Source organism: Schistocerca piceifrons, chromosome 2, assembly GCF_021461385.2.
Source record: "Schistocerca piceifrons isolate TAMUIC-IGC-003096 chromosome 2, iqSchPice1.1, whole genome shotgun sequence".
In the NCBI taxonomy this organism is placed as follows: Eukaryota; Metazoa; Arthropoda; class Insecta; order Orthoptera; family Acrididae; genus Schistocerca; species Schistocerca piceifrons.
Genome location: NC_060139.1, coordinates 544,507,681 through 544,523,828, shown reverse-complemented (window position 1 = coordinate 544,523,828; position 16,148 = coordinate 544,507,681). Strand labels below are relative to the sequence as shown.

The 16,148-nt window shown below is 38.3% G+C and overlaps 1 protein-coding gene across 4 annotated transcripts in view; it reads left to right on the top strand.

The window, feature by feature from the left end:
- LOC124777486 (transmembrane channel-like protein 5) overlaps window positions 1-16,148 on the top strand; it is a 283,578-nt gene that overhangs the window by 194,511 nt on the left and 72,919 nt on the right. For all 4 annotated transcript variants that reach the window (XM_047252924.1, XM_047252923.1, XM_047252925.1 and 1 more), the window contains exon 11: window positions 3,960-4,080. In XM_047252924.1, the coding sequence (XP_047108880.1) occupies window positions 3,960-4,080 (121 nt within the window). The remainder of the gene's footprint in view (window positions 1-3,959; window positions 4,081-16,148) is intronic.

Below are 16,148 nucleotides of genomic sequence, written 5' to 3'. Positions count from 1 at the left end.
ACAGGAAAGGGAGGGTGCACCGCTATCAGTTGCATTGGGACATTACGCGATATCAGCGGCAATGAGTGAAATGTGTACCGGATCAGGATTCGAACTCAGGATCTCCTGCTTACTAGGCAGATGCAGTAACCATTGCACCATCCAGGACACAGCATTAGCGCAACTGCATGGACCATCTCGGTGTGCCACACAGCCAATCCACACTCCCATCAAGTGCCACCAATCCACAGTACCTGCCCATTTTCTCTGAGATTCCCACAGGAGGTCGGACATATTTGTGCATCCACACTGAAGATGGTAGATGCATTGCTCAGCTAGGCCTATGAAATTATATGAAACAACAGACACCATGCATTCATATACTGTGAGAACAACTGAAATGTTTCTTTGATTCCCCCCCCCCCCCCCCCCCCCCCCCACGTTCTGTTCCAGAAATCAGGAACTGTTTTTTGAGATATACCTGGCATATTGTAGGAGGGGAAAGATTGTTCTAGGAGTTTGTGTATCTGGTCCTTTCTACAACAGTTAATGGCTCATTGCCTGGTCCAGTCATTTCTGTTACCGAATAATTATATTTTTTGGTTTTTGTGTCTTTTACATCCAAATCAATTTCTTTTCAAATAATTCTGACATAGTCAGTTGCTTGTCTGTCAATATTGAAGATGAACTTGTACCAGGTGTGGCTAAAGATGGTTTAGTTATGGCAGTGGCCTGAAATTGATCTGTATGTTAAATTTTTCAAATGATTGGATTTTCATAAATGCGTAACTGTATTACACAAAAACATCTGCACATCCCAAGCAAGTTTAATTAAACAGATTATCCAGTAAATACTTAATAGTATTAATTGTCACATCTGTGGACAAATACCTAATTGATCAGTGTAATAAAATAGTTTAAAATAAAAGAATAAAAGGCAAGCTAGAGCTTTGGTGCTATGTGCTTCTTTTCCATTCTGGATTGCGAGAAATTTGAATTCAGAACAACAAATGGCAAACTTACTATTCAGAAGTTAAATGATAGCTGGGTCCACAGTCTTCATGAAATTTTTATATGAAATAATTCTGCTTCAGGCTGTTTTAATAAGTTAATCAATATGTCATTTGCTCATTTCACCTATAAACACTCATGCTCAAATTCACCCAAATCTGCCTGATCTTCTGTGCCTGATCTCCTTGGCTCACTTGACCTACATGTTATGACATGCTCTGTGCCAATGTTCGTCCATATATCTGGCAGCTGGATATGCAACTTGTAGGATAGCCTGGCATCCAGTATCTAGTCAAACTGTTATCTATTTCTTCTCTAAAATCAACTGCGTCAGGATTTTATTAACATATTTCAATATTACTACATGTGTATCGCTTGGAAAGATATTATGTTCATTTAAATTCATACTTTGTGGTGTTGATCAGTGCTATTTCATAGCTCTTGCTAGATGCTTTCTGATAGTGTTGTTAATCTCTAACAGGTACTTACTGAATCTTTAAGAGATTGGCAAAAGATGCCAGTATAGATAGCGCCAGCAGAATATAATAGTAGCAGAAGGTAACATGATCATCACTGTGAGGAGTTTTGGTTAACTGTGAGGAACAAGAAGACAGTGACATTGCGAATGTGTTGATCGTCCACTCCATTTAACCCATTTTTGAGGGTAAGAACATCAATAATGTGAATAATTTCACAAGTCTTGGTAGTATTGTGATAAGTAATAAGACTGCAATGTTGAGGTTCTGAACAAGGTAATCCAAGGGTCCAAATTCATCAGTCTAGTACAGAGACTTGTCAGGATAAGGCCGTTCCTCTAAGAGTTAAACAGAACATATTCAGAACCTCTCTTCTTTCCATAATTTCCAGTAATCTGGAGAGCTTTGTCGCAGCCAAAAGACACACAAGATTACAAGCTTGTGAAATGGAATTCCTTAGATTTGCTCTGCGAAAGACAAGATGATCTTGGGATAAGCTCATCAGGAGAGACCTGCAAGTGGGAATGACCATGGAGAAAGAACTGAGGGCAGTGAGACTAAAGTGGTTTCATTATTTGAAGCAGGTGTAACCAAATTGTATTCCCCACCGGTATTTGGCAAGGAAGATGCAATGACAAAGACCAGTTGGACTTCTAAAAAGAGATGACCAGACCAAGTTAAAGAAATCCAGAATGGAACAAAATGGACTGGAAAGGAAAGGAAAGGAAAGGAAAGGAAAGGAAAGGAATTTTGGTGATAGAAAATCTACCAACACAAAAACAGGTGGAGGACCTGATGATGGCAAACTTTACAGAAGATATCACGTATATTAGCATTACAACATTGGAAAGATGTAAGATGTTAAAGCATATTGTAAAGCTTAAAACATAATATACAATAATTAGCAGTTGATAATAGTAACAAAAATATCACAAAATTCACTGTTGGATATCCAAGCTGTTGTTACAATTATTACACTCATTGCCCTGTCAGAAAATTCTATGGGTGTCCCCTGTACGCTCTCAGGCTGCATGCAACAGACTGTCAATCTTTCAGTACCGCAGTCACACAGTGGGGAAGATACTATATTCCAATTACAAAACACATCATCGCACCTGTTGTTGTTGGTCCTGATCCACTTAAAGGTTGACCATGTCTTATGTTGCAGTTCAAAGTTGGCTGGGGAAGTTATGTACAGAATTTCTCAGATTGCTGCCACTCATTTACTGTGTTGAAATTAGTGGTGATCAGGTTCATAGCTGTTATACTGGGGGCATTCCTTTCTTTGTCATTGATATACATACTTCTTCATAATTTTTGGTTTTGAAGAACCTTGTTGGACACTCTGGTGACTGCAGTGGATCTGTATATTGCAGGAATTAAGATATAGCTTAGAGCTGATAGACAGTGGGCTGGTGCAAATCTTACTGTGCTCAAGATGGGTGGTTCAGTTGCAGTTCATCCAATGTTATATGTGAGAAATTTAGTCATAATGAAGCACCAAAGCACGGCAGTGATGGATTCCCACTAAGTACTGCATAGTTCTTGCATAGCTTTATACCTCGTTTTGAGTTTTGTAGCAAGTTACTTAGGTATCATCTAAAGGATAAATTGGATACCATTGTGACGCAGTAGCCTGTCACCAAAATTTACAGAGAGTTCTCTATTAGCCATGCAATTATTTAAATGAAAACATGCCACTTGCACCTTGTTCCCACCGTGATGTAGTCTGCTGTTGCAGCGGTGCTGTGATCGTCCTCTGCAGATTGTTATTGGTTTTTCTTTCCTTCTAGTTTTATCTTTGTTGAGAAAATATCTGGACATACTTGAACATACTTGAAACTGTTTGACTTACAACACTTTTATGAAAACTAGACTCATTTATTAATAAGATAGGAGTTTTAACAGATATTATCAGAACAAAGTGTTGAACACTAACCATCTAAAATATCCTTTTTAACCCAAGTAATCCTTTCAAGAAATTGTTATTCTTGTAGAGCTTTTGGATTTCAGAGATGTGTTGGCCAGCAGCAGCCAGAGGCGTTGGTCGTGTGTGTGTGTGTGTGTGTGTGTGTGTGTGTGTGTGTGTGTGTGGGAGGGGGGAAGATGCACTTGTGTAAATGTTTGTGTGCTTTCTAATTTAGAAGAAGGATTTTGGCCAAAAGTTAAAATGTATATCAATCATTTTATTGTGCCTGTCTGTGACTCAATGTCTCCTCTACATAGTAAATAGCAGTGTACCCTGTTCATAATGTTGTTGTTATTCCATCCTGGACTTTCCATTGTTTGATTAAAAATAATATGTGTAATTAAGATAGATTAATTTATTCTCGGAATAAGAGCAAATAGCTGCTTTTGTTGGTTTCATAAGTTAACACTCTGTACTGCAGCTGACTTTGTTCACATGATAATTTTCCTGCATCGGGCATATCATATATAATAATTTTGGTAATTTATTAATTGGTTTCTTTTTTTCTTTTTTTGCACTTGCAGGCTTGAAGATTATGAGAGTCCACGAATAGCACTTTATGTTAATCTGGTAAGAGTTTTTCTTCTTGAAATTGTTGCTATCATGGCTATTGTGGTCTACTGGTTCCATCCATCCAGTTCTCAGGTTAGTAGAAAATATTGTATTAATAGTAAATGATCTGTATATTCATCTGGCCCACTTTCAAACCTAGAGGCTCCTTCTTCTGGCAGAAGGGTTGAAAGGGAAGGAAGAGGGACAAAGGAGGACTGGCCAGGTTTAGGAAATCGGGAGAGTTCAGAAAAGCTGTTCAGATGTCCAGGTCAGGGAACACTTACTGGGTGGCATGAGAAGGAAAGACTGTTAAGGACTGCCCCAGTCTGGCCCAGGGTCCTGAGCAACTTTTCCAGACTTTCCCCATTTCCTAAACCTCACCAGTCCTGTTTCTTCATCCCTCTTTCGTCCCTCTTTCTTCTCTTCAGCCTTTGTGCCAGAAGAGGAGGCCACTGGCTCCAAAGCTTGCACATTTCTTTAACCCTTATATGTGTTTTCCCCTACCACCACTTGGTGAATAAACTACTTTTACTTAGTACTATTAAAACAGGGTATGTAATGGACAGGAAATTAAAACTAGAAAAGTTTGGATAAAAGTACTAGTCAATAATAATAAACTCAGTATAGCTGACTCTAATTACAAATAAGTGACACAGTAAGTTATCAGAAAGAGCACATATGTGTGGAGATTGTTCCTTCATCACATGCTGCAACCATAGATTTTTCATTGGGATGCAAAGACCTAGATGACGAAGAAACAAAAGAAATCAAAGTGTCTGTTGCATCCACGAATGTGAACTGAAGCCCAACAGTGTGCTAGTAAAGAATGAGTGGAATTATGTGAAGTTTAATGTAGGAAAGCTTTGTGTAGGTCTGGCTTCCCTTGGCCTATTTAGTAAAATCTCTTTGGTTCTGGAAAGCAAAGATTTAATGTTTTATGTTGCTGCACTGGTGTCACCTAATTCTTTTTTATATCTAAAAATGAATGCAACCAATTAATAAGATTTTGTTGTTGCTTAAGTATGCTAACTGAAACATAAGCATAAAAAGAGTTTAATTATATGTAATGATGAATTTGTTGCTATGCCATACATAAAGCAGCATTTTAATAACATTCTGCCTTTTGTAGCATATCCATGGTAGCCTTCTGCATCAGGTATTTCTTCTCACTGTGGAGAACTTAAAAAACATGGTAGTCAGTAAATGCCAGATTCTGGAATGCAGTATATATAGTATTTCTGTTGAAATAAGCAGTTATCTCACGGTTCATCAGAAGGGCATCCAATTAATAGTAGTATATATCTGCATTTAAGGTTTAGTTTGAAGAAAGCAGTCACTAACGGATCACTCCTTCATGTTTAACTATACATTGAGAAAAACATCTCATAAATGTTATCGGTATTTTTCTATGAAGCATGGACTTTTGAAAAGCATTCAGAAAGTCCAGCATAATTTGATTTGCTTGAAGAGAATCTCTTTCTCATTGGCAGTGATAGTGTAGTGCAGAATTTAAAATAACCGATGTTAGCCATAATTTGTTAGTCAGTGCATCTGATGACTATTTCTTCAACTTTCTTTGCAAGTTTGTCAGTAGTCTTCCTCCAGTGTTATTGTTTGCTAAATCTAATGTTGTGACCTCCTTTTATTTGCATTCATTCTGCAATGTTCCTATCCTCCACTTTGCAACAATAGTGCGTGCGCGGGCGCGCGCCCACACACACACACACACACACACACACACACACACACACACACACACACACACACACACTGATGGCCACAGAAAAGTTTATTTAAATGTCTTGAAACCAATAGGTATTGTCATATTTTACAGTTCATTATTGTTCCAGTCACGAATCAACACTCTACTGAGAAATTAGGAACTATGAACTAACACCTCATACATGCAATTACTTGCTTTGGTAGAATCTCTGATGCCACAGTGCTAACTGAATCTAAACATTAAGCACATTATGACTTTATAAGCAACCTGTGTACTTTTGTGTATGATGCAGAGGCCATCACAACATTTTGAATACAAAAATCAAAAATGCATCTATGTGTTGTGCTCTGAAGAAGAGGATGAGATCCAATGCTGAGTTACAGTGCTCAACTTAATGCTTATGTATCAGTCCATTACTGATTGTCATCTCAGTATGGTACTAATTTTCTGTGTGGATAATTAACAGATTGCATTTCCAATGTGTTAGATGTGTTACTACGTATTGTCAGTAACTATGGAGAGACCATTTAGAGTGTAAATGCAGTGCAGTTTTCTGTTTGTGCTAAAGTTTATTTTAATGAGAAGAAAGAAACCTGTTTCACACCAATAGCATAAATGGTGTGGTGATATTGAATTTTCATCACCAATATTTTTTCAATAAGGGGAGGAGATGTGGTGCCCTAAAGCTCTTGATACCCACATTTTGTGTCCATTATCATCAGCAATGTCACATTTCTTACATCTTCCCTTCTCCTCCCCACCCACTTCCTGCATGAGTCATTGTTAACAGATCTGAAAGTGAACCAAGGATATGGACACAATGTCTGCTTATCAAGAGCTCTGGGGCACGTCATCTCACCCTCATATTGACCACTGGCGAACACCTTTCCAATCAGTCAACTGAACTATCTTGGATTTCTTACACTCTGTTGAACCCACAGCATAGTATACCTCATTATAAGACATAATAAAAATGATAGTTCCCAAACTAGCTGCAATAAAGTAATATATTTAATATTTTACATGACAGGCCTGTTTTGGCTTAATTGCCATTATCAAGTGACCAGCAAAAATAACATTGGTAAGATTATCTACACATAATCATGGCTGTTTTATGTCTACATTTGTGTTGGTAGTCAAACTGGCATAAGCTGATCTGTGACAGTTGAAGTGGGTTGGTCACAATGGCTTCATGTGCCTATACCCACAGTCATGTAATTCACTTCTGTAAACATCTCTGTGGCAATGCCTCAGTAGTTGGTTGGTGGTTGATTTTGGAGGGGACTAAACAGTGAGGTCATTGGTCCCATTGGATTAGGGAAGGATGGGTAAAGGAGATGGCCAGGCCCTCTCAAAGGAACAATCCCAGCATTTGTTTGAAGTGATTTAGGGAAATAATGGAAAACCTAAATCAGAATGGCCACATACAGTTTTGAATCTTTGTCCTCCTGAATGTGCGTCCAGTGTGCTAACATATGCACCACCTCGCTCGGTAATGCCTCAGTGTTGTCCCAACTCTGTAGATGGGCACTACTGTCACCTGTAGCCATTTGCATCTAGCAGTTGAAAGCTGGCAACAGCGCCACTAACTGCCAGGGATCTTCTTACACCAACTGGACTATAGTTGGAAGTGGCAATGATATTGCATCTATTGAAAATTTTCTTTGTCAAGTCATAGGAACTAAAATTTATTTTCTAGTTACAAAACATAAAAAATACATTTTTGACAGATATTTTGACTTCATTATGATGCTACATGTTGATAAAGTATACCCAGCTTACCACAGATGATGTTATATTTTGTTGTTTTTATTTTCTTCTGAGATTTTTGTCCATGGTCTGTGTATTTTTGTTTTTGATATAACTATAACTTTTCTTATTCTACTATGTCAGTAAATCAGAGATTACAAGCAAACAATACAATTGCAGTAAAATTGGACAAAGGAAATTGTACCATTATAATTAGCCACAATGGTTACATAAATGAAGCTATGACCTCTTTCAAAATTAATATCATCACAGAACTACCACATAACCTAACAAACAAATATATAGCACAACTAAAGAAAAATATTAGAAATTGCAGTGTGACACTGATGGAATGTGAAAAGAAAGCACTTATCATTATGAACCCACATATGCCAATGTCACATGCTCAACCAAAGATACATAAATTATCGACTCCAATGTGTCCAGTTGTGAATTGTATCAGTAGCCCTACATAATTGATATGTGAAAAGTTGAACTAACTACTAACAGAGCGGTGTACATATGACAAGGAATATACCACAAAAAATTCATGTACTCAGCGAAAGTGATAAGACATGCAAATTCTGCCTAATGGCAAATTTGTCTCTTTTGACATTACAAACCTATATATGAGCATTGCAATATGGGAGACAATAGAAATTATGAAACAAGAGTGTCCGTAGTGTAAGTTAGTTTAAGTTAGATTAAGTAGTGTGTGAGTCTAGGGACCGATGACCTCAGCAGTTTGGTCCCATAGAAGCTTACCACAAATTTCAATTTTATAAAACGAAAGCTTTTATGATGTAGGAAACCTCTTAAAACTACTTTATCGCAGAATTATGTTGAATTCAATGGAAAAATTTACACCCAAACAGTTGGAGTAGCTATGGGAAACTGTGTAGCTGGCATAATTCAAGGTATGTTTCTCAACATATTAGAAGAAAAAGTTTTCAATTCACATTGGCCAATACTTAATAAAATCATTCACTGTTATAGGTACATGGATGACACTTTAATACTGATTGTTGGAAACAGACAGACATCAATAATATCCATCAGGCACCTAACAACCGCCAGCCGGAGTGGCCGAGCGGTTCTAGGCGCTACAGTCTGGAACCGCGTGACCGCTATGGTCGCAGGTTTGAATCCTGCCTCGGGCATGTATGTGTATGATGTCCTTAGGTTAGTTAGGTTTAAGTAGTGCTAAGTTCTAAGGGACTGATGACCTCAGAAGTTGAGTCCCATAGTGCTCAGAGCCATTTGAACCATTTGAACCTAACAACCAGCATCAAATTTGCTATAGAATTCGAATTACATAATTCAGAAAACTATCATAAATACTATCTCGAAAACTTTGTTTACATAATAGTATATGAAAAGGGATAGTCATATGCAAAACAAAACATACAAAAACAACAAAATGTAAAATCGTGTCTGGATAGCTGTATATACTTCGTAAACATATAGCAGCATAGTAAAAGAACTGTCAAAGTATTGAACTATTGAAATATCTGTCAAAAATGTATTTTTTACATTTTGTAACCACAAAGAGATTATACTTACCATGACTGGGCAGAAAAAATTTGCCATAGATGCAGTGTGGTCATCACTTTCAACTAGATGTAAGCACTAATGCAAATGTCAACATAAAGTAACCATGATTTATGTGTAGGTAATCTCAACATGCTATGTTCACAGGTCACTTGATAATGGCCAAATCAGGCCTATCATGTAAAATATTAAATGTATAACCTTATTGCAGCTATTTTGGGAGAGTTCATTTTCATTATCTCTGAGTTCACTAAAACCAGACAAGCATTTATAAGCATCCTTGACTACAGAGATGGGTCTCTGCAGTACGAATGATTTTGTCTATTCATTCCACTGTTTGCATTTCAAACAGTATTTTCTATTATTGTATTTATATTGACAATATGTTGCACTTTGATAGAAATAAAACCAGTATTGTACTAGGCTAAAATGAAAGAATGAAACCGTATATTGAAAATCAGTTGAAATACTGAAAGTAGACAGTGCAGTTCTCGTGGTTCCAGCATCTGACAGTGTATATCTGTGTCTTCAAAAACGAATGCAGATAAGTGACACAAACTAACAGAAAATATTCTAAGATACTCGAACACTACTGAAGAAATTGTTGTTCACTCTTCTTTGGAAATACACTGTGATATCCCAGAAACCTCTAAAGTAACAAATGAAATATCATGCCCTCCACTACCAAATTACAGAAAATGCTTTACTACAAGGTGCTTCGCAATTCTAGTATTTCATGACACAAAGCAGGAAATGATTTGCTTCATGTGTATGGTAAATATAGTTGAGATATGCCAATATGGATGCAACATCTAAAATATGTACTGAATGACAGAAAAATTGTAATCATAATCCACATATGTACTCCTTTGAAATAATAATGTGTGCACCCATACTTTTCCTTCTGTTAATCTCCAGTCTGCAATACCTCTTTTTTTACCCCCTTTGACATCAACATCTTTGGTCATCATTCTTAATGCCATCTCTTAGATACCAGCATCCCAGCATCTCCATTACCTCATTGTCATAAAAAACTGTGTATCCTATTGTCTTGCTGATTTAAGCCACTCCTTCTGTGATTGACAAACTGCCACTAGGGTATGAATTTAATACAACTCTCACATATTGTTTGAAACACACAATGTTTTCCTCTCAATTTTGAAGAGCTTGTCCAATTAGTTTTGTCCAATCAGTGCTCATAAACAAGCCTGGTTGTCTTTAATTTGGTGGGTGGAACTCATGATACTGATTTGTTCCTTTATTAGAATATAAGATAATAGTGCATGTTTCTGAAGAACAAAATAAGGTACATGAGTAAGTCTCTGGCACAAACTATGGACATTTGTATTGTACCTTCATATTCCATCCTGTTCGCTAGTGTACAAAGAAATCCTTGGCTAGCCAAAAAACTAAACCCCTCACCTGGATGAAATTCGGTGATGATATCATTATGACCTGGAGCCAGAGTCAAGATTCTCTGACCTTGCCTCTCCACAACCTAACATATTCTCTCCAGTCTGTTTCACATGCTGCTCTTTTGTTAAGAGAGCAATCTTCCTGGATATTGGCTTTCATATCTGTCATAGCTCTGCAATGACCTTCATATTAAATCAACCAACAACCAACAGAACCTAACTTTGATAAGTGACATCCTTTTCACACCTGAATTTTTTTTTTTATTCACAGTTAACTCATTTTCTGTGATAAGCAATCCTTTTCCCAATATGCTAACTCTGCCGGCCGGAGTGGCCGTGCAGTTCTAGGCGCTACAGTCTGGAACCGTGTGACGGCTACAGTCACAGGTTTGAATCCTGCCTCGGGCATGGATGTGTGTGATGTCCTTAGGTTAGTTAGGTTTAATTAGTTCTAAGTTCTAGGCAACTGATGACCTCAGAAGTTAAGTCGCATAGTGCTCAGAGCCCAATATGCTAACTCCAAGGCAAGGATATGCTTAGACTGCCCTCTCTTTCATCCCAGGGATCAATTGTGAACCTCTCCGAACCTACTACCAGCCTTACAATAATATTGGTGAATGATTTGCCTTGTATGGCGATGCGCATATCAAACATACCTCTGAAATTCCAGCTAGATACTGATGGATCAGTTTTCTTAATTAATTTGGCAGTAAAAAGGGCTGTCCACCACTATAACTAGCCAGAAAACTCTTTCTGAACTACAGGAGAAAGGAGAGTTCAGTCAGAACAGATAACTGTGACAATGAAACTTCCTGGCAGACTAAAACTGTGTGCCAGACCGAGACTTGAACTCGGGACCTTTGCCTTTCATGGGCACACAGTTTTAATCTGCCAGAAAGTTTCATATCAGCGCACACTCCACTGCAGAGTGAAAATCTCATTCTGGAAACTGTGACAGTGTTTCATAAGAAAGTGCAACAAACCGTAATGTTTCATGTCATCACATTTTTAACACTGAAGAGCATTTTTGGGTTGGACATTTTCTTGGCATTGTATTTCAGATTTATGACTCAGTAAATCTAACATCAGAAAATACAGAGTGTCCAGAAAAGGGCTCCCTGATTTCAAAATTAAATATCTCGAAAACAAAGGTCGCTAGAGGAATGCAGTAAACGGTATGTTTATTGTGAAAGCTGTAAGAAGTTTATACAGCAGTTTGAAATAATAGTTACAAAAGCTGCTAACAGATGGGGCTGTATGCTGTACAGCTCATATCAGCATACATAAGTGAAATAATTGTATGAAAACAATCTTTGCAAACAATCACATCACAATGTTTTCAAAATGTTCACCATTGGCACTACAGAGGTGGCGCAAATGAAGAATGAAATTCGCCATCACATTTCGTAGTGTCTCAACCGAAATGGATTCACGTGCCACAGAGGTCGCTGATTCAAGCTCGTCCAGCGTGGTGGGATGCTTCGGGTAGACCATGTCTTTCACTGTGCCCCACAAAAAAAAAGTTACAGGGAGTCAAATCCAGCGAATATGGAGGCCAATCCATGCCTGCACCAGTAAATTTGGGATATTCCAAAGCAATTACTCGATTCCCTAAGTATTCCTCAAGAAAGCGAAACACTTGTTCTGTCCGATGTGGTCGGGCTCCATCTTGCATAAACCATTCAGTACCTGGTCGATCCTCTAACGCTTGCTGTGTGGCGACAAATTGTTCCAAAATTGCAACGTAACGTGCACCAGTGACCGTTTCTCGAATGAAAAAAGGGCCAATAATGCCTCTGCTGCATACTGCAGCCCACACAGTAACTTTAGGAGAATACAGGGGTTTCGCTTCACACCAATATGGCTTTTCGGAACCCCAAAATCGCCAGTTCTGCTTATTCACGTATCCATTCAGGTGGAAGTGTGCTTCATCTGTAAACCAGATGCAGCCAACATCAAATCCTTCACTATCAATCATTGTGAGCATCTGATTAGCAAAGGCAACCCTTTGTTGCACAGCTCGTACGGGTATGGCCTGGTGCGTTTGAATTTTGAATGGAAACATGTGTAGGCTCTTTCTCAGTATTTTCTGTGTGCTGGAACATTTCAAACCAGTCTCAGATGCAATTCTATGGACGGATGACATTGGATTTCACTGAATAATTCCAGAAACTGTGGCAATATTTTCAGGCGTAACTGTGGTTTGCTTGCGGCCAACATGCCCCACTAGATCATCAGTTACGCTGCCTGTTCATTGAAACATTAAATCGTGCTTGAAAACTTAGCCTTGTTGCCGTTAGACTCTCTTCTAACCTGTGGTACTCTAGCACCAGAAAAACGCGTTGTTCAATGGAGTACATGGTTTTAATCTCTTCCTTCTGTACGCTAACCTCCTTTCACGTTTCAGTAGTGGAACTGATCGCTCTTGGCTTCAGATCACTATTTATACTAGGCAATACGTATGGCGATTACAGCGCCATCTGTTAGCAGTTTTTGTAACTATTATTTCAAACTGCTGTATAAACTTCTTACAGCTTTCACAATAAACATACCGTTTACTGCATTCCTCTATCGATCTTTGTTTTCGAGATATTTAATTTTGAAATCAGGGAGTCCTTTTCTGGACACCCTAGAACAACTATATAATGAATATTCGATGTTATTCATGTGAGGACTAGGGTATACACTAAAATACAACTCACACATAAAGTTGATGAAGTATTTCGATTCTGCTCAGTTTTGTAGAGCATGCCCAATTTCTTTTTTCCATCCAGTGATCGTAATAGGCCTGGTTGGAACACTTACGTCTATGATGATTTTTAAAACTATAGTGAATGTACAATGTGGAATTAATGTGTATTCTACAAACACTAGACATACTATTCGTGAAAGGCATACTATTCTTGAAAGGAGCCATTCTGTATAATTATTTGTATTATAAATAGTCTCATTTGTGGGACCTGAGGCTGAAAAAAATATGTAATAAAAATGTAGTATGTATCCTATTCGTATTTCAAAATGACCAAAAACATTTAAAATGCAAAGTTTGTAGACTCCTAACAATACTCATTGATAAAAAATTGGTCCTGCCATATTGTAGATCTGTCAAAAAGACTGAATTCAGCAACCTTTTTCTTGCACATAATTGCATCTCCTACGCATAAGGATGCAGTCAAAGCTGCTTCTTTCAGATATTTACATCTGGTGTTGTTTTATGTCAACTCATTAATTTCAATACACCCAATAAATGATATCTTGTTCTCTGAGGATAAGGTATATTATCGTGCGTACGGTTGAGGAAGCAAAGGAATAGTACAACAGTTGTACACATGTCATGATTTTTGTTTGTGGTCATCAAGATACCATAGTATCCAACAAACAGTGTTGTGTACGTATACGTTATATGTTGTTGTTGTTGTGGTCTTCAGTCCTGAGACTGGTTTGATGCAGCTCTCCATGCTACTCTATCCTGTGCAAGCTTCTTCATCTCCCAGTACCTACTGCAACCTACATCCTTCTGAATCTGCTTAGTGTATTCATCTCTTGGTCTCCCCCTATGATTTTTACCCTCCACGCTGCCCTCCAATACTAAATTGGTGATCCCTTGATGCCTCAGAACATGTCCTACCAACCGATCCCTTCTTCTGGTCAAGTTGTGCCACAAACTTCTCTTCTCCCCAATCCTATTCAATACTTCCTCATTAGTTATGTGATCTACCCATCTAATATTCAGCATTCTTCTGTAGCACCACATTTCAAAAGCTTCTATTCTCTTCTTGTCCAAACTATTTACCGTCCATGTTTCACTTCCATACATGGCTACACTCCATACAAATACTTTCAGAAATAACTTCCTGACACGTAAATCTATACTCGATGTTAACAAATTTCTCTTCTTCAGAAACGCTTTCCTTGCCATTGCCAGTCTACATTTTATATCCTCTCTACTTCGTCCATCATCAGTTATTTTGCTCCCCAAATAGTAAAACTCCTTTACTACTTTAAGTGTCTCATTTCCTAATCTAATACCCTCAGCATCACCCGACTTAACTCGACTGCATTCCATTATCCTCGTTTTGCTTTTGTTGATGTTCATCTTATATCCTCCCTTCAAGACACCATCCATTCCGTTCAACTGCTCTTCCAAGTCCTTTGCTGTCTCTGACAGAATTACAATGTCATCGGTGAACCTCAAAGTTTTTATTTCTTCTCCATGGATTTTAATACCTACTCCAAATTTTTCTTTTGTTTCCTTTACTGCTTGCTCAATATAGAGATTGAATAACATCGGGGAGAGGCTACAACCCTGTCTTACTCCCTTCCCAACCACTGCTTCCCTTTCATGTCCCTCAACTCTTATAACTGCCATCTGGTTTCTGTACAAATTGTAAATAGCCTTTCGCTCCCTGTATTTTACCCCTACCACCTTTAGAATTTGAAAGAGAGTATTCCAGTCAACATTGTCAAAAGCTTTCTCTAAGTCTACAAATGCTAGAAACGTAGGTTTGCCTTTCCTTAATCTTTCTTCTAAGATAAGTCGTAAGGTCAGTATTGCCTCACGTGTTCCAATATTTCTACGGAATCCAAACTGATCTTCCCCGAGGTCAGCTTCTACTAGTTTTTCCATTCGTTTGTAAAGAATTCGTGTTAGTATTTTGCAGCTGTGACTTATTAAACTGATTGTTTGGTAATTTTCACATCTGTCAACACCTGCTTTCTTTGGTATTGGAATTATTATATTCTTCTTGAAGTCTGAGGGTATTTCGCCTGTTTCATACATCTTGCTCACCAGATGGTAGAGTTTTGTCAGGACTGGCTCTCCCAAGGCCGTCAGTAGTTCCAATGGAATGTTGTCTACTCCGGGGGCCTTGTTTCGACTCAGGTCCTTCAGTGCTCTGTCAAACTCTTCACGCAGTATCGTATCTCCCATTTCATCTTCATCTACATCCTCTTCCATTTCCATAATATTGTCCTCAAGTGCATCGCCCTTGTATGTTATATACCTATCTGATATGTCTGTTTACCTATTTGCCGACGGATGCCGCATATGGTGCACGTGTGTTGTTCCCTGTAGTGTTGTGATGTCCACAGTGAATTCCAAGCATTGCTATGATACATAACATGTGGTTACTGCACATCAGTTCCTTCGTGACAGTGAAGCATGCACATCGCTAGTATGGCTCCATGAGTGAAGATATCCATAGAAAAAATTGCTGCAATTGTAGCACTTGGCCAAGTAGGTTTATTTATTTGCCAAATTGTGAAACAGTGTAGTGTGTCTCCAGGGGGAGTGCAATACACTCTTCCCCACCAGAAGACAACAGGTAGCAATAAGGACATACCATGATGAGGACAACCTCGTAAAACAACTAAAAGTGATGATAAATATATCAGAATTACCGGTAAGAGAAATAGATTCAAAACAGCCCCTCAAATTCGTGCAGAATTGGTAGAAATGAATACAACAACAATATCTGTTGAAACAGTAAAAAGGAGATTCACTGAAGCCTGCTTGAAAGGATGTGTCCCAGCACGAAAACCCCTTCTAAGGCCCACAAATAAACAGAAGAGACTTGAATGGGCTAGAAAACATTGTAATTGGACATTGGGAGAGTGGATGAAGGTGTTATTCACAGTTGAATCTAAGTTTGAGATTTTTTTGAACCAGAAGGAGAATATTTGTTTGCCAATTTGTAGGGGAAAGGGTAGCCCAGCAGTGTGTT